This window comes from Eretmochelys imbricata, chromosome 14 (assembly GCF_965152235.1).
Source record: "Eretmochelys imbricata isolate rEreImb1 chromosome 14, rEreImb1.hap1, whole genome shotgun sequence".
NCBI lineage: Eukaryota > Metazoa > Chordata > Testudines > Cheloniidae > Eretmochelys > Eretmochelys imbricata.
This window is the reverse complement of record NC_135585.1, coordinates 12,760,973-12,780,620: the sequence shown is the minus strand read 5'-3', so window position 1 is coordinate 12,780,620 and position 19,648 is coordinate 12,760,973. Positions and strand designations below refer to the sequence as shown.

The 19,648-nt window shown below is 39.7% G+C and overlaps 1 protein-coding gene across 8 annotated transcripts in view; it reads right to left on the bottom strand.

Moving 5' to 3' along the window:
- Positions 1-521: 521 nt before the first annotated feature.
- Positions 522-19,648, bottom strand: part of MBTD1 (mbt domain containing 1) — a 56,059-nt gene continuing 36,932 nt past the window's right edge. For all 8 annotated transcript variants that reach the window (XM_077834199.1, XM_077834194.1, XM_077834196.1 and 5 more), the window contains exon 16: positions 522-4,900. In XM_077834199.1, coding sequence (XP_077690325.1) covers positions 4,782-4,900 — 119 coding nt within the window. In that variant the 3' untranslated portion in view covers positions 522-4,781. The remainder of the gene's footprint in view (positions 4,901-19,648) is intronic.

Here is a 19,648-nt window from a genome sequence, read left to right as displayed (position 1 = left end):
ACTACATGATTAGCACCAGCACAGTCTTACTGCTCCAATGCGCCTCACTAGGCTAAGCAGCACTGAGTGCAAATCACACTGCACTAATGTCAGTTGTGCTGGCAGGGGTGCAGCTACACTGGTGGCTAAATCACAGTTTAGACAAAACTGGCAAGGACTGCTTAATAGTGTAGAGTTGTGAAAGGTCTGGGATATGACTTGTGGCAGCTTTCAAAAGCTTCCCTCTCAAAGATAAAATTCCCCCCTCCCCCACAAGTTCCAGCAATGAAACCTGCACTGTGTATATGGTATCTTAAAGGAAAAGTGGTAAGTTTTCATTTCCATTGAAAAGCAAAGTTTTCAAAAATAACTGAGGTGTAACTTAAAAATTAAAGCATTTCCCATAAGTATATTTAAAAATAGATTTGATTAACTGATTTCTATACTCCAGTTCTGTTATTTGTTATGGGCCAAATGAAGACACCACAATGTATCTGAATATATCTCAATTAAAAAATACAAAGAAATTACCATCCACGTGGTTTTATTTTAACATTTTTATTTTGTGTAAAAAAGGCAAATTTAGTGAATTATTTTCATCTTGTACACAAAGTTATAATTTTAATGCTTTTCACATCCATGCTGAAAATCTGCAGTCTGGTAAAAATGAAAGTAACATTAATTTCTCCAAAAGCATTTTTCACTTATATACATTTCATGAGAAAGTTTTAAAAACTCTCTCATTGACCACACAAATTACCAAGAAAATAAAAGATTAAATTTGTACAGATATTGATCTATATATCAAATACATACAGAAAGGATGTAAAAACCCTGTTCATTTCATCTTGATTCCCACCCCAATATATTTTCCCAAGGGCAAAAGCTGATGCTTTTTGTTGTATAAATGGCTGTGACTATTTTTTTTAAATATGAAAATTAAAAGGAAGAAAAATTCAGCTTAATCACAGTTTTTTAATCCCTTCCCAATAAAGGATTGTTACCAAATATATATTAGCACCATAGTACAAATATTGGTGGGAGAGGGTATTCACATCACATAAAAACAATAATAATAAAAACAAACAAACACTGAAACCCGTGTTAGTATCCGTAAAACAAGAAATTGATAAATGCTTTAGCTTTCCTTATACATAGCAAGGAAAAGGTTAAGAAGTTGCATTTAAAACAACAAAATCAAGGTCAGCAGTAAAATTCTGAGCCATAAAAGAAGGGGGCAGTTACAAGGTAAATTTAGTTATTTGCACTACCCCTTGGTTATAAAAACTTGCTATGCCAAATATTGAAATGACTGTTTGATCCCCAACTTAGACATCAATAGAGATTTAAGACCTCTAACACCTCACCTTTCTTTTAGCCGAGTAACATGGTTCACAGGAGAACGAAGGAAGAAAATTCTTTGAACCATGTTATTAATTAATACTAGTACATATACAGTGAAGCCTGTACTAAAGACACCACTGCCAACAGGAAACCCCACTGTTTTAAGAGACCACTTTAAAGACCACTGCAAGTATGAATCTGGTACAATTTAGCTCAACTTTTACGTAAACAGACCTCTCCCAAGCATGTGATTTTAGGTGATTCCTTATATGCTTTGCTTAGGACAGGTTTCATTGTACTTGACAGGTAGGTGAAGGATTTAAGTATTCTTTGGATTCAGAAACCAGACTGAAATTCCATCCTCAAATACACATGAAATTCCCACCAAAGTCAGCATGTGTATCGGAGGGTGGAATTTGGCTTGCAGATAGCCATGTTTAGTTTTTAAATAACCATTTTCAAGGAATATTATAAAGGTTGACAGACCCCCCAAATTCTCCACCCCTCCCCCTACAAGTGCATTTTACTATAAAAAAAATCCAAAGATTCCCCTCAAAATCTAGCCCAAATCAGGGTTATAATAGTCTGGATAATCCAAGCTCTGAAGATGGGCAACAAACACGAGCCCAGGAATCTGGATATTTTGCCCTCATGATTTGATTTGCTAACTATGGGCCCAATTCCACAACTCCTTTTCACATTAACCCATATTCATACAACAGTGGTTCTCCTGAAGTCAACTGGGCTACTTGTGTCACTAGGACTAGTCTACACTAACGCTGTAAATCGATCTAAGTTACGCTACTTCAGTTGTAACTCAGGTCAACTTAGAGTGGTGTCTACACTGCGCTACGTCAATGGGAGATGCTCTCCCACCGACTTAACTTCTGCCTCTTGGGGAGGTGGCATACAGACGTCTGATGGGAGAGCACTTTGCCATCGACGTAGCTTGTCTTCACCAGACCAGCTAAATTGACACTGCTGCATCGATCACAGCAGTGCCAACTTAGCCAGAAGTATAGACATGGCTTAAATGTTATTCTATGGAAGTAGAGGCTTTATGAAAGCAGATGCATCTCATGCATCCCTTGTGCTCTGTGGGCCTAATTCTGCCAGCCTTGCTCACATTGAGTAGTTCTTTATATGACATGCGACTAGTCCCAGTGAAATCAATGCATTCAAGAACTAACCAACCTGAGGAAGTACCAGCAGAATCTGACTTTTTGATAGGTGACAGAGACCGTACTTGGTGTGACCGAGGCTCACCAAAATGCCTTTGTTTCAAGCATACGTAATCCAAAATCCTGGACTTGCCTTTACATCTCTCTGACCAAGAGCTGGGATTGTAAAACTACACTGCAGCCCTTGTTTTGGAAGGCTCTGATTTTTTTTTGCATTTTAAATAAACTAAATGAATTAAAGGGCCTGGGAACTGAAGAGAGTAAATTTGAAGCTGGTCAACCTTGACAGAGTCCTTTTAATATGGATATTTTAAAGCTAAAATAGCTTTTCCACCTGAACTCACCGATATTTCACACCTGATAACCAGCTTTTGCTGATATGAGAAAACAGTTGTCAAAAAGGGATCAATATTACAAAAAATTGACTGGGGGAGAGGAGAAAAGGTTTCCATACATTTCTACACTATACAGGACAAGTTTTACTTTCAGTAGTAACTACAAAACTTTACATCATCATCATCCCCTCTTGCATAGAATGAGGTAAACCTGTGCATATTAACAATGCTTCTACCCAAAGTTAGAGCAATATTTTAGAAAATAATCAAATTGCTGGTTTTCAACTTTCTATGCATTTTTTTTTTTTTAAGTTCAAACAATAATATACCAAAAAATGGTCTCCTGGGGCTCTGTGGGCAGATATTGTTAAAGCATTTCTTCGGCTGAAGGACCATAGAAGTTAATAATTTTGATTAATTTCTTCTAAGCCCTACTGTATGGGTCAAGAGTCAGATGATCATTGTACTGCTCTGAAGGGGACCTCCAAAAACCCAGAAGCACTTATAGAACATATTCAGTTTATTCCTGAGAGTTTAGTGAATGAACCTTACTGGTAAAAGCTAAAGCTCTCGATGCCCATTCTTCCCATCACAACTCTGCAGGGTGGGGGGAAAAAGATAAATAAATCAGGCTGCTAATCAACTCCAAGAATTAGGCCACCTGCCAAAATCCACACAGATGTAAAAATGGGAAGGGGATTAAATTATTCAGCACTTATTAAAAATCCTCATATTTTGATGTTAGTCACTATAATCTTCTGTGAATATGTCTAAAGAGATCTGTTCAGCTAAAGAGTCAAAAATAATGGGATGATTAAAGTGAGACTGGCGTCTAGAACTAAATGAGTCCAATTTGCCAAAAAGCAAAATATTTTTTTTTAGATCCCAATTCCATTGTTATATTCTTGGACAGCAGAATATTAAAACCTCTGCAGAACTGAGAGTAGATTTTTTTTGCCTTCATAGTAAGTATTTTTCTAGTTCATCTGGTACATCTCTTGAGGATGCCAACATACCCAAGTATTTGAAGATATGGCAAGCAGGAGTCTAGATTTTTCTGGGGAATAAAAACCAGAGAAGAGGCCCTCAGATTCCTTCCTCCCTCAAATATGTTTTCCATCCAAACATTAAAAACAGGAAAAGGTCCTGAATTTCTAGTTTAAACACTTAGTTTCATGTAATTTTCCACAAGAGAATCTGCTGAAGTTCCAGTTTAACATGGGGCTCAGTAAACATTTACTTGAGCATCCCAAGATTAAGGGCCCAATCCAAAACCCACTGAAGTCAATGGGTGTTGAATCAGGCCCTAAATGAGTAACCATCTTGAAAAGTTAATACCACACCTCATGAAAGCACCCCCATTGAAATTGGGCTACTCACACAAGTAAGGCTTGGCAGGGCTGGTCCCCTTAAATCATGTATATATGTTTTTATGCCCCGAAGTCAGGACTTCAGTTCAGTATTTTCACAATGAAAAACCAGAGGTGTGACTCATACAGCTCACAAAAGTCCCAAATCTCCCAACTTGTACCAACAAGGTTCATTTGTAATGACAGTTCATTTGTATTTGCAACTATATCCTCCTCAAACAGTTTTCTGCAATCCTGCTAATTAAACTTTAATTTTACCAAAAAATTAGAATTTCAGTTTAAGAATGCACAATAAATCTGAATTTGAAAATATTACAAAATTCTTTCAAAAGCTTCAAATACAACACAAAAATGTCATTTTTTGTTTAATAAATTGTAAAAATTTTTCACTAAAATAGTTTCCCTGCCCCTCCAAAAATTTTTCAACAGAAGTTTCATCTACAGTTAGCAAAGTGCCCCAAGTACAGCTCTGCAACTGTACTACTGAAATGGGAACAAAATCAGTCAGTCAGTCTTGGAGAAAGGCTCTTTTCTCTATCACCACCACCCTGCCCCTCACATTCTGAGCTGCCTTATGGTTCTTGTTTGATGTAGTAGCTGGCAGACCCATTGCTTTCCTGATCAGATGCTCCTTGAAGAAAGTTATACTCCTCTCCATCTAGCAACTCCTCCTTCAGCTGCAGTGAAGTCACTAAAAATAAAAGATAAAGACCCATAAAGAATTAAAAATAATTAAGATTTCCCTTCAGTTTAACTAAAACCTAACATTATTTTTCTTCCCATTAATAATTTTAAACTGAGCATTAAAAAGGCTAAAGTTTAGATAAATTATTTTTAAGAAACAATATATATAGTAAATAAAATAGCTTCAGACTTGCAGATTTAAAGTGCAGTTATAATCAGAAAAAGGACTGTAAAATGTATAAATTAGGAGGGGAAGAGGGAGGAAAGGGGTGTTCCACAGTAACTGCTTCTCAGTAAGTTTAAATTCAGCTTGTATCTAAAGATGATTTTCATTTACTCCCAGGCCTACAAATTTAACTTGGGATCACGGCCAGGGGAAAAGAACCACCAACCTAACCCAAGATGTACCTTTTACATTATCTCCAGGCTGCATAGTCAGAACTTAGCTGACAAGCTACATGAGGCAAAATAAATTCTGTTCACACCTCTACAGCTGGGTTGTCTCCACAGTTCTAATAGTGAAGTGGGCAGATATATTAATCACTAATACACATTACATTACTATAGCACCTTCCAGTCAAAAGCCTAAAGGCACCTTTCTCATCAATGAATCATGAGCTCCCTGGTGAGGCACGCAGATATTAAACCCATTTCACAGATGGGAAGACTGAGGCAGAGAAAGAGATTAAGAGGTCAAGTATGCCCAAGATCCCATTGGAAGCATGTGGTAGAGCTACAGTAGAACCCAGATTTCATGTCTAGTTCTTTGACCAGCCTTCTTCTCTTGGGACTCAGATACCTCACAGGAAGCAGATGCTTTGACTTTTCTGACAATAACTGCACTTTAAGTTACACCCTTAACATCACTTCAAATGATAGAATAACTTTGCTTTAACAAATGCCCCTGAGGTTTAATTTTAGCCTCAGTGACCCCATATTAATACCTCTGGTTAAGCTAGTGACAAACTGAAAACCGATTACCCACTGTTTAGAAGAACAAATACTGGACAGTGATGGAAAACATAGTAAATCCATCTATGTATAGGGCTACACTGCAAAAAAAACACCAAAAAAACCCAAAATAGAATTGTAGCAAGTCTCAGAGCCTGGGTTGACAGACTCAGGCTTGTGCTACAGCACTAAAAATAGCAGTGTAGGTTTTCCCCACTCTGGCTCTGACACCTGGTGAAGGGGATGAGTTTTAGAGTCCGAGCAGGAACTTCTACACTATTATTTTTAATGTCATAGTGCAAACCCCATGATTCTGAGTCTCTAGATCCGGGCTCTGAGACTTGATGCTGTGGGTGTTTTTCTTTTTTGCAGTGTAGACATACCCTCAAAGGGTCAACCAGTAAGATGTGCAAAAGTGATTTCTTAAAATACAAATATCCATGTTGCATAGCAAAATAATCTAAGTTCAAAGAGGATTTTTTTTTCTTCTTTACAAAGTCTGCCCTTCTGAGCCATCTGCCTACAGCAACCATCTTAGCATAAAAGGTCATTTTAAGAAATGGTAAATTAAGCTTCATCTTGTTGCAATGCTGCTTCCACATAGAAGACTAGTAACTGAATTAAGCAGCTCATGTCACTGGAATTCCACATTGTATTTTGATGAGTAAGTGGCAAGTTTTGTCCAACCAAGAAAAACAGATGTTATTTCAAGCGTGTCACTACTGTGATTATTTCTGACAAAGTGACAGATTGAAATCTGTATGCAATGTTGGTGTAGCTGTGTCAGTCCCAGGATATCAGAGAGATAAGGAGGGTGATGTGATATTTTTTATTGGACCAACTTATGTTGATGAGAGGGACAAGTTTTCACTGAGCTCTTCTTCAGATTGAAATCTAACAATTTTCTCAGGTGGGTGCTGGGCTTCAAGAGTGAGAGTGGCCTGCTGTACCTTTAGAACTGGTGCACTTCGACTAGATTAGAGAATAGACTGTATCAGCCAGTTATACACCGACTGCTTATTTGGGACAGTAATTCAGCTTAACTGGGAAAAGTGTAGATAAGCAAGTAATACTTACATAGGGCTGTCTGGGTTTTTGATGCTCTCAGGCTGACGTGCTTTATCTCCCCCTATAAGTCTTCTGCTTATAAAAGAGAGCTGTTTTTAAACATCACTCAAAGCTAAAATCTCTTCTAGCTAGCAGTATATTACAAGGTTCTCAAAAACTTGGTGGCTATGGATTTAGAATAATAGAATATCAGGGTTGGAAGGGACCTCAGGAGGTCATCTAGTCCAACCCCCTGCTCAAAGCAGAGTCAATCCCCAACTAAATCATCCCAGACAGGGCTTTGTCAAGCCTGACCTAAAAAACCTCAAAAAGAAGGAGATTCCACCACCTCCCTAGGTAACGCATTCCAGTGTTTCACCACCCTCCTAGTGAAAAAGTTTTTCCTAATATCCAACCTAAACCTCCCCCACTGCAACTTGAGACCATTACTCCTTGTTCTGTCATCTGCCACCACTGAGAACAGTCTAGAACCATCCCCTTTGGAACCCCCTTTCAGGTGGTTGAAAGCAGCTATCAAATCCCCCCTCATTCTTCTCTTCCGCAGACTAAATAATCCCAGTTCCCTCAGCCTCTCCTCATAAGTATGCGTTCCAGCCCCCAATCATTTTTGTTGCCCTCTACTGGACACTTTCCAATTTTTCCACATCCTTCTTGTAGTGTGGGGCCCAAAACTGGACACAGTACTCCAGATGAGGCCTTGCCAATGTCGAATAGAGGGGAACGATCACGTCCCTCGATCTGCTCGCTATGCCCCTACTTATACATCCCAAAATGCCATTAGCCTTCTTGGCAACAAGGGCACAATGTTGATTCATATCCAGCTTCTTGTCCACTGTAATCCCTAGGTCCTTTTCTGCAGAACTGCTGCCTAGCCATTCAGTCCCTAGTCTGTAGCGGCGTATGGGATTCTTCCATCCTAAGTGCAGGACTCTGCACTTGTCCTTGTTGAACCTCATCAGATTTCTTTTGGACCAATCCTCTAATTTGTCTAGGTCCCTCTGTATCCTACCCCTGCCCTCCAGCGTATCTACCTCTCCTCCCAGTTTAGTGTCATCTGCAAACTTGCTAAGGGTGCAGTCCACACCATCCTCCAGATCATTAATGAAGATATTGAACAAATCCGGCCCCAGGACCGACCCTTGGGGCACTCTGCTTGATGCCAGCTGCCAACTAGACATGGAGCCATTCATCACTACCTGTTGAGCCTGACGATCTACCCAGCTTTCTATCCACCTTATAGTCCATTCATCCTGCCCATACTTCTTTAACTTGCTGGCAAGAATATTGTGGGAGACCGTATCAAAAGCTTTGCTAAAGTCAAGGAATAACACGTCCACTGCTTTCCCCTCATCCACAGAACCAGTTATCTCATCATAGAAGGCAATTAGATTAGTCAGGCATGACATGCCCTTGGTGAATCCATGCTGACTGTTCCTGATCACTTTCCTCTCCTCTAAGTGCTTCAGAATTGATTCCTTGAGGACCTGCTCCATGATTTTTCCAGGGACTGAGGTGAGGCTGATTGGCCTGTAGTTCCCAGGATCCTCCTTCTTCCCTTTTTTAAAGACGGACACTACATTAGCCTTTTTCCAGTCGTCTGGGACCTTCCCCGATCGCCATGAGTTTTCAAAGATAATGGCCAATGGCTCTGCAATCACATCGGCCAACTCCTTTAGCACTCTCGGATGCAGCGCATCCGGCCCCATGGACTTGTGCTCGTCCACCTTTTCTAAATAGTCCTGAACCACTTCTTTCTCCACAGAGGGCTGGTCACCTCTTCCCCATGCTGTGCTGCCCAGTGCAGCAGTCTGGGAGCTGACCTTGTTCGTGAAGACAGAGGCAAAAAAAAGCATTGAGTACATTAGCTTTTTCCACATCCTCAGTGACTAGGTTGCCTCCCTCATTCAGTAAGGGGCCCGTACTTTCCTTGACTTTCTTCTTGTTGCTAACATACCTGAAGAAACCCTTCATGTTACTCTTAACATCTCTTGCTAGCTGCAACTCCAGGTGTGATTTGGCCTTCCTGATTTCACTCCTGATTTCTCTAGTTCAATTTCATTTCAGCTCATTTTAGAAGGGGCGAAATGTCACTGAGCATTTTTCCTTTAACTTTTCAGTGGACCAGCACATTTCGTAGCAATCTGAAGGACAATTACAGGTACAAAAAGTGAATATTTGTGTTTATTACTCTTATTTAATATCTACTACTGTAGTAGCTATCAGAAGCCAACCAGACTGGAGCCCATCATCCTATACAAATATATAGTAAGTGACAGACCCTATCCCAAAGAGCTTGCAGTCTGGAAAATTCTGTTTACTCAGGATGAAAGGCTGATAAGGCATCCTACACAAACAGGTTGTATAACATTAAGGCTTTGGTCCTACAATTAGATCCACTAGCACAGCCCCTTGGATATTAGTGGGTCCGATCGCAGGATTGGGGGTCTTAATTTTTAAATAAAATGTGAAGAGTCAAATTCTGCCCTGGGATACACGCATAAGTCTCCAATGGACTATAATGGAACGGACAGCTCCAGAAACAGAATTTGTTCCTTAATGTATATATAGCAAGGGAGTTTTGGCTGTTAAACCAGTTTAAAAGGAGAACAGTAATCCACTTTCTCTCATATGCTCAGCTCCTATGATATTGGCATAATCAATTCTGTCACTCTTCAGTAAGATGGTTGCCATCAGGAACAGGCTGAGAAATGCAGACTTCAATTAAAACCAGCATTTTAAGTTATAATTCACAGTTCGCATTCAAGGAGAACAGCTTATCTTGTGAACATTAAGATGGATATTGTTTCTCCTTCATCTTCCGAAACAGATGGCTGAATTTAAAAACTTCCTTTACTACAGATGTGTATGTACAGCATTCAGAACCAAGTTACATTATTTTCGTTACTAACTGAAACACTCAAACCCATAATTTCACTGTTTAATTTCATGCTTTAATTTTTGCTAAGCAGAATTAAGCATGATTAAAAAACATGTACTATATTCAGATCACAGATGCCTCATAATTCATTTTCTTTCATGGTCATTTTTGTAAGTGACAGGCAGGAAAAACTGTTTATAATAGAGGGTTTGCAGCATATTTGCAATTAATTTTTAAGACCCAGGATATGTTTTTAAATCTTCTATCTTCCTATTTTAAAAAAAAAATCTGAAACACAAAGAAGAATGATATTATGGATAGCAGTAGCAAATAGGTTGTAATTAACCCCGCAATCTGATTGAGTAAGAAAAGTGATACTTATCAATATATGAGCATATATGAAAAGCAGGAACACTGAAAAGAAAATATGGCAAAGTTTTCATTAAAGGTGCAGTACCCACATTAAAAGGTTGATTAATATACAAAAACTGATGGCTATCTGATGACCAAATGAATGAGAGAAGCATTAAAGAGTTTCAGTTACTGAATACCAAGTTAACACCACCAATGTCTTTTCAAATGCAAAAATTTGATGTAGTGAAATCTGAAAATAAATCCCAAAACCTGTTGCTATTTGTAATCCTGCTATAAATTTACAAGCCATTTAATTATTCTTTTATTATGGCCCTATATCATCTTCCATGGTGATACACACTCCTGTGCTAAATAAAAATAAAATTTAAAAACATTAAAATATTTTTAAAAAATCGCTAAAAAAGCGGCAGAGGACGATGTAAAACCTATAAAAAAAATCAAGCAACCTCACTACCTTGCGTCATGAAAACCTCTTCCCTCCCTACCCTGCCCCCAAAACCTTGGTTATTTTTGCCTGTCCCTATGTCACATCTAATGTGCAGCAGGGACCTTTTCTTTTATTAGTCTGTGGAGGACCACGCACACCTAAGGCATGGTATCTTTACATAATAAGCAACAACAATCATTAATAGAGAGATTACTCTAGGAAAACGCTAATACACAGAGGTTTAAACTGCTTTCCTACAACTTGAAATGCTTTGGTCAAGTTCCCATCCTCCCCAGTATTTAAATAATGCTTGTGGGTTTGCCCAATATTTCAAGTACACCTGGTGAGTTAGTAGGCTTCACATTTTGTCCTAGATCTGTTCAATTAGCATGAAGATCCTGACAGTTACATATTTAAACAACACTATTTTTCCCGCTAACAAATCTCCTGAAGAAAAGTTTATCAACACCATGGGTTCAAGCTACACCTATATAATACACCACTTGAATGATAAGCAAAGAGATAATTATTTAGCTATAGTGCCTTAAATCATGAAGCCACTTGGTTGAACATCCAGCTGATGAAAGGTTCTGAGCAGAAGGAAAGACACACAAGGTGCTCCCTCTCCTCATGAGCTATCTGCAGAGTGCTCTCAGTACCTTGCTACCCAAGGAAGCCACATACTGATCTCCCTTGTACCAGTGTGATGTGATGTCACTAACCTGCCCCACCAGGAAACATCAGACCCTGACTTTAGGGGATAACACACGTCAAGAAAGTGGGACTGGTTTTGGAAAGCAACTTCTTTCCTTGACAGCCCAGAGATCGTGTCTTTCTCAACAGAGAGCTGTCTGAAGGCTACATTTCAATGCTGAGAAGTCATTTCACATACAACTCTTAAAGGTTCAAAATACAGATGAAAATAAAAGAAAAGCAGCATGACTGTGCCAGAGAACAAAAGCAATTCTTAAAGAAGCAAGATGAAGTATTATTGAATTCTATAGCCATACAGATGTTGGGATGAGAGGGCAATGGGATTTTTTAATGACCCTGATGTAGTTTTTCTGATAGAATATGAACATTCAGAGCAGACTGGATATCAGTCAGCAATACACTGTTTGGAAAACGAGGGCCTAATCTTGAGAGTGGCTGAGCACTTCTATGGGGTACTGAGTGCCTTCAGTTCCTTGTATGATCAAACCCCGAACATAGCAGTGGCCACAACAACGCAGGGAGAGAACTGCCAGTCAGAACATGATCTTAGATCAGCATCCAAAGCCACATTATGGTGTTCACAGCATCTCATCTAAGGTGCTTGAAGAACATTACCACTAACTGGTGATAGATAGCATAACTACACCCTAACAGGTGTCAAGGATATTTTGAGTATCTGATACATCTGATTATCTTACGTTTGAAGGGAGACAGTCATGAGGATCTCAGAGCTTTTTTCATCTCTAACTTCTACAGTCCAGGATTACCTTATACAAACCACAAGACTTACATAAGACTCAGATGTTTTAATCTGCCAGACCAATATTATTAATAAATGAATTCTTAAAGGGTTTTCCCTATTCACTGATTAAGATGGATAAAACTTCATTTTGTCAATGTTCAAATAAAACCAGTCTTTTGGTTTTGGAACAAGCATGGGGGGGAAAACAAACAAACAAACCAGGTTTGTTTTAAAAGGGTAAATCTTTCAAATTTATTTCTTATCATACCCAACCATCGTCTGTAGAACACTGAATATAAGAGACTCAATTATGCTTAAATTCAAAAGACCTCTTTTTCCAAACAGCTGTTCTCTTATGCACGGGCTGTATGCAAACACAAATTTCTCTCCAGTTACACAGGGTGTCCAAGCCTTTAAGGAATAATGTGCAGTGTTCTAACAATGATGTTGTGTTGCATATTACAATTCAGTAAGTTAAATGAAAGTATCTGCACACGTAAAAAAAAAAATCTGCTGAAGTGCAGTATGGTAGTTAAATCACAGTGTCCATAAGCCTCAGTGACCTAGAATCCTTATATTTGCCCTGGGAACCATTGCTCCTTTATGATGAATTCAGTGAAGTGGACTGATATGGACCAGTGGAAGTGACTATTCCTCCTACTTTACAGACAGAAACAAGTAAACAAGGCAGCATATTTCATGCCAGACCATGCTTTGTTCCCCACCCTGTTCAGCATTTCCCTCTGCAGTAACCAAGAGACTTTGATGGTGCTCATTACCTGTTTTGAGGCTGGGACTGAACTCTTGGCTAGTCCTGGGAGGCTGGAAGGCCTCCGGGGCTGTCTGTGCTGGAAGGGTTCGATATGGAGGAGGAGTCAACTCTTCATCACCAGAGAAGCTCCTCCGCACCCCACCTGCCATGGGTAGGCTCGACAAACTGACAGGCTTCTTCACAACTGGTATCTTCCTCTCTAAACATCAAGTCAAACTAAAGTAAACGCTTGGGTCAAAGTGAATTAGGTAACTCAGACTGGTCACTGAGAAATGTCTGCCTCATTCTGTTTTGGAGTCTGGAAAATAAGGGTCTTGATGTGAAATGGCAAAGTTAATTCATTTCGGGGATGTTAAAAATCCCAACTCTCAACAAACTCCACCCCCCCTTTTATTCTCTGAATTCTAGTGATTACTTGGACGGGCTATGAAGCAATCATTAAAGAAAAAGTGTCCCAACCCTAATCCCTTTTACCAATAAAATAGGAGCACTTCAAAGTGTTACTGCAGCAGCTGCATTTCACAGCCAACACCTGATCTCCTGACCACATATTGAAACGACTTTTGTCTCTAGATCAGAAGTGCAGTTATTAGATTTACACAGTGTGACAGGAATTTTTTTTGTTTGTGAACCAATCCCACTTAAAAAGGAGGAGTTGGGGTTTTTTTTGCTAGTTCACTACATATATCTTAAATATATATACCACCATCACTTACTAAGCACTTCTATAGTGCCTTACAAATGTTAATGAGTATTCTAATTTGGAAAAACAAACAAACCTGTTTTTTCTAAAAAATCTTCAAGTTACCGGATACCACATCTTCATTCCAGAAGTTGATTTTCCCTCCAAACACTCAATTTATTCCTGCCTCATCATATAAGAAAACCCTACTTTGTTTTCACTTCCAAACAGAGGCCCTGGTCCTGAAATTAACTCTTGGGGGCAAGCCCCTGTGCCTAGGGGAACCTCACTGCAGAATCAGGGCCTTAAACGCTATGACAGCATTTCAGCATCACCATTGCTTACACTTGTTCTCAAAGCTACACTGATGAATGCTAAGAGATTGCCAGTCTAATCAAGTAAATGTACTTTGGGCTAACACAAGAGAACAGCCCTCAAGAAAGCTTTGAAGTCAATGGGACTATTCGTGGTAAGAGTTACACATATGATTAAGTTTCTTGTCTAATCAGGGCATAGGCGACTAAGGGTTGGCAGGTCTGGGGCCTCAGTTTGTTCTTCTAGGAAGGAAGTGACACAATCAAGCAGCAAGTTGTCTGTATAACCAGAGCTTTAAAAAACAGATAGGTCACATCATCTATTAAGTAGCCTTAGAACAAAACCGATTACTAGGAAGCAGTCAGTCCTGGTGGATACTGTAAGCTACCATACTATTCATTATCTGTCAAAGCAAATTGATAACTTGTCATTACTGCGGTCTTTAGTAGCACAATATTTGGTCACAAGAAACCAGTACGATATTCCATCCATTTCAAGTTGACACTGAAATCAGAACGGTCTCCAAAACATTACAGGAGCATGCATAAGGTTTTAAAGATTGCAGCATTTTCCTTATTTGGGAATTATTGCAACCTACATCAAAACACACTGGCAAGACCAGAGACAATTAGGAGAAATCCACTGTCTCATAATTACAGGGTCCTGTCCCTTCAAAAATCCTGAGAAATTCTGATGTGCTATAGTTCCATTTTAGAACAGAATAATCATCTACCCAAGGTATGTGCACAACAAATCCAACCTGATCTTTCCTACTGTGAATAAAAAGCAAGTATCAGTGATGGCTATATTGATAGATGAGAATCTAGTGACTGACCTGAAGATGCCAAACACAATGTAACTGTCACACGTTATTCCACATGCACACAATTACACATAAAACACACTGGATGTTATCACTGTAAAGTGGTGTCACCACAAAATATGAATGCTGGATGTTAGCCTACAGTAGCAGCAGAAAGTTCTGAGGAGTTAGAACTATATGACCTGATAAATGGATCTTGCAATGAGCTATACCAATCCTAGAAAGGATAAGAGTCATTTCTTTGCAATCCAGATGTTAGTGAAAGAGCCACTGTTCTCCATTGTACGCGGTTTGCATAGCAACATACAATTACCGGTAGGTTTATTGAAGGTAAGGCCAAGCAGGATGCTGGCTGATTTCTGTTCCCCTTTCGATTATCTCCTTTTTCGGATATATTTTTAAAGCCACTTACAGGACTAACTCAGGCTCTACTGCTTTACACATCAGTTAAAAAACCCTATAAAAAGCTTAGATTACAACAACTGAAGTCAAACAGACTCTGAAATCCAGTGTCAATGTTGATGTTAAATAATAAATATTAGAAGTTACCATTTTTCCTATGTGCTTCCTTTATATGAAATGGGCAACAAACATAATAAAAATATAAAAATTTATTGCTACTAAATTTGTGCTTATTAACTCCTTGTAAGTCACATTAAAAAAAAACTACAAGAAGCATTCGAGCATTTATTTTCCCCAACCTAACATTTAAATGTTTTGGAATAAAAGCAAGACTAATCTCAGCACCAATGTACTTGCTTTTAGAAGCTTAAAACAAATATCAGACTTTATGTAATATTCTTCCGGGGAGCGGAAGGGGAGAAGTATTACACTGTGGGACCCATTTCCAGTTAAACTGCTCCCACCGTTCAACACTAAATCAGGGATTCACTAGTACATGTACTACTGTTTGCATTATTAAGGTACTTCGGAACAATTTGGGACTTTTACTATTAACAGAGCTTCATTATCTCAGGAGTTCATTATATGCATGTTCAATGGAACCAATACTATTCGCGTACTCCTTCCAACTGCATGGACCCATTAAGAATTTGAAATATTGCATCAGAAATGTTTCCAATACACATTCAAAACATTCCGCAGAATGACTCAAGCCATTCTGGAGTGCAACATGAGTAAGTGCGAGTACCATGCATGTAAATAACAACTCATTGTAGTAAAAAAGTTACTCAGGATGTGTGGTAGTTTCTTGTTAAACCCCAGTATCTTGGCTGTTTTTGCACAGTGTGGGGAAAAACACACTAATATCACATAGATTTGTATGCTTCAAAAATGTTCTTTCCAAAACAAAATCCACCCCTTTCCCCAAAAAATTACAACCAAAGACTATGGAAAGAACAGTTTCTCCTTGCCATTGATTATTATTTGCTGAGATGCAGCACTTGTGCCACTGTAACTTATCTGGCACAAACAAAAAACAGGAGGCAGCCAATAACAAGAAGATTTTTTCATGCCCTTGTCCTCTCCTCCCCTTTTGGCCTATTAAATAGGTTTCTTAGCTAAACAGCCCATCAGACTCTTCTCCCCACTCCACATCACAAATCCACTTCAGGTTAGTAAGAACAGAAGAATCTCAAACCCCATAGCGCAAGAGTCTGCCCTGGTGGCCTTAGGTGAAGGAAGTTTCCTTTTCTGCGACTCAGTCTATCATCAGTGTTGTGTGAAGTAATGGTTTCCAAATAGCTTTAGGGAGACTTATGGTGGAGAGAGGGACAAAGCAAAAAGGAGAAAGATTGAGCAAACTCTGCCTACCAAGCTCCCTTCAGCCAGCTCTGGAGTTCTCCAAACAGAAGTACATCAAAATGCAGCACAGAACTTTTAGTGCACAGTAGCCAGGGTCCACATAGCCATTTAGGGCACGGTAAGCTAGTGCGCTGTAGATACACATGCTGCCATGCTGTGCACTAAGTCTCCACATTGATCACCACCTAGAGCTTTTTCCAGACAATAGGAGTCTTTGAAAGCTCCTTGGAGTGTACTGCATCCTCCTGTTCCCAGGCTGGACATTTAAAACAAGGCTATGCAAAGATCTTATGGTTGAAGTACGATTTATAAACTAAGTTAATCTAAAAAAACCAAAAACAACCCACCATACTGAAGCAGATCTTCAGAACAGTTATGTCACCATGTAACACAAAATATGGGGGGACAGAAGTAATAATCACCACCAAGACTACTTGAGAGTAGCAAGTTTTAGCAAGTGGATAGAGGAAGGAGATGACAAAATAGCATTGGGGAGTGGGGCTGTACCAGTTGTTTGCTATTCCTATTGCTATTCCTATTGCTGCCTTGCTGCACTCCGTCCTTTTGGAAGACAAGAGCAGCAAGCTCAGACCTTTAGGGGTTGCCTAGAGAGGCCTGCCAGCATCAGCTGCGGATAGAAACCAACAAGACTTGGTCCTCCATTAGAAGGGCCAGAAGCAAGCAGAGGTCAATCAGGGCCCAGCAGCCCAGATAAAGAGGGCTGGCTACCTCTTTCAAACGCCAGTTCTGGATGAGGTTGTGACAAGAAAGGAAGGCTTCTCTGTCTTGACCAGGCCCAGGTTTCTTGGGTTAAGGACCTAACTGACAGTATTTTGGTGGATCAGTGAAGGACTATTGTCTTATGTTATGAACTTCAACGCTGACATGAACTTTTAGCATTGTCAATTTATTTTCTGTAAAATTAAGATGAGTCCTCTCTGTGGGACATTCTAGCTCAGGCGAGCCAGTGATAATTGGTACCAACAATGAGATGTCCAAATCCCCTTTCATCACAAAGGGGATGATGAAAAGACTTACTGAGGCTTACAACAACAGCAGGCCCAGACTGAACAAGAAGCTCAGTGGACTGCCAGCAGCTAATCCTGGGAAACTTCTCTAGTGAGAAGTCAAGGTCTGAACTTGTTGCTCTGCCCTTCCAAAAAGGGCAGGGTGCACCAAAGCAGCAGGGCCTCCAGTAAGGAGTGACCAAGTTTTGTGCACCCTGTCACAGGTATCAGCACCAGCAGGTTAAGGCCTCAGGGAGAAAAACAATGCAGATTTATGAAACATGCACGTGATGTTAAGGAGGTTATGAAATCTTTTAAGAACTTTCCTCTCTGGCTAAGTACACACAATGAGGAAACTGGGAGTCGGATAACTCTTCTGTTCATCCCAGGAATGAGGAGACAGTGGATTGTAATGATGCAGGTTTCCTATGAAGAACTTGTTTGTTCTTGCACTAATTGTACAAGATCATCCAGGTCTTTTAGAAGGCTTTGCATGTCCTAAATGGTAAAGAAATTTGGCCAAAACTTCCTGCAATCTCAGCACCTGTCCGTCACAAGCCAGGCCGTGCACTTGAGAAAGTTCTTGGCATCAGAGACTCAGATATTGTTTCAAGAGATCTGGCACTGATGGGAAATGTAACTGATCTTTGAGCACCAAATACTATGAGTTCAGCAGGCCTTACTGGGTGAGAAGATGAATACTCCTCTATTTAGTGCCTTTGTATACATGGTGATTTATATGTGTACATAAATTCCTGTTGGCAGGCAACTTAAGAGGGCATTAATATGAATAAAAAGATCATTGTTATGTCTTCGGCTGCCACCTTCAAGGCCTTGAAAACTTGTTTAGATTCTTCAGAGAGACACTTGATCTGACAATTCCATAGGAAGGTAACTGAAGGAAGAATATATGTAGAGGATCATTCCACCTGATGTAAAAGGCATTTGGTTGTTATATCCCCGTTCACATATCTGATGCAAAAACCACTGTACTTCCAAGGTTGCCTTGGGAGGCAAAGACACCTACCTGTAAAATAACCTTAACAACTTAAACAGAGACCAAAGAGATAGCCTCTTTAGGATCCTCTTGTACCAAATGTGTGGATTTCTTAGAGTGAACCAAACTGCACTATTATTGAGCTAGACAAACACATGCAAGGCTCTAATATAGTCAATGAATTCCTGTGCTCAGTTAGAAAAGCAAACCTTCTTTCAGAAACATCCTGGATCTTAGGCTGTTAATTTCAAAAATGCTCCCCCTCTCATGCAGACTCATATTTGGGGTACAGATTTTTTCTTTTGTTTCCTGGTGTGTTAGGAAGGAGAAACTATAAAAGACTTGAGTCACTTATCAAAGGATAGGGGTACATCCTGCACGTATGCTCTAGTCAGGTTAATTCTGTGTCCGTGATAAGACCAAGTTCGCAAGGGTTGCCATCTCCATTCATTGGTAGAGAGGATCTGTTATGTCTTCCTAATAATGCCTCTGCAATTGGCAAAGCTCAGAAAAGCTAATAGACCCAGTAGGCCCAGCCAAATATGGTTGTCAATCCTGCTGCAGAAGACTAAACCAGTACCACTAGTTTGAGAGCCAAGTCTCAGATTATCACTCGGAATCAGGCTATCTTGCCCTATCTCCACCTATGAGTCCCAACAGTTTAGTTTGTGACAGCATAGTAATCAGCACGCTTGATGTCTATGAGCAGAACGAGATACAGTTCAAAGCTGAAGAGGTCTGTGGTGAGATGTAGTTATGCCGATGTGATCTCTTGCTTGACAACCTTCTTTGTCCACCTCAATCTTAGATTAACTATATGGAAATATTTAGCAAATACTATGGCCTATCATGAACTAATCCAAGATAGGTTTCAGAGTAACAGCCGTGTTAGTCTGTATTCGCAAAAAGAAAAGGAGTACTTGTGGCACCTTAGAGACTAACCAATTTATTTGAGCATAAGCTTTCGTGAGCTACAGCTCACTTCATCGGATGCATACTGTGGAAAGTGTAGAAGATCTTTTTATATACACACAAAGCATGAAAAAATACCTCCTCCCACCCCACTCTCCTGCTGGTAATAGCTTATCTAAAGTGATCAGTCTCCTTACAATGTGTATGATAATCAAGTTGGGCCATTTCCAGCACAAATCCAGGTTCTCTCACACACACCCCCCGACACAAACACACACAGCAGGAGAGATAGACTGGTGTCTCTCTATAGACCCTTGTTGTCCATTTT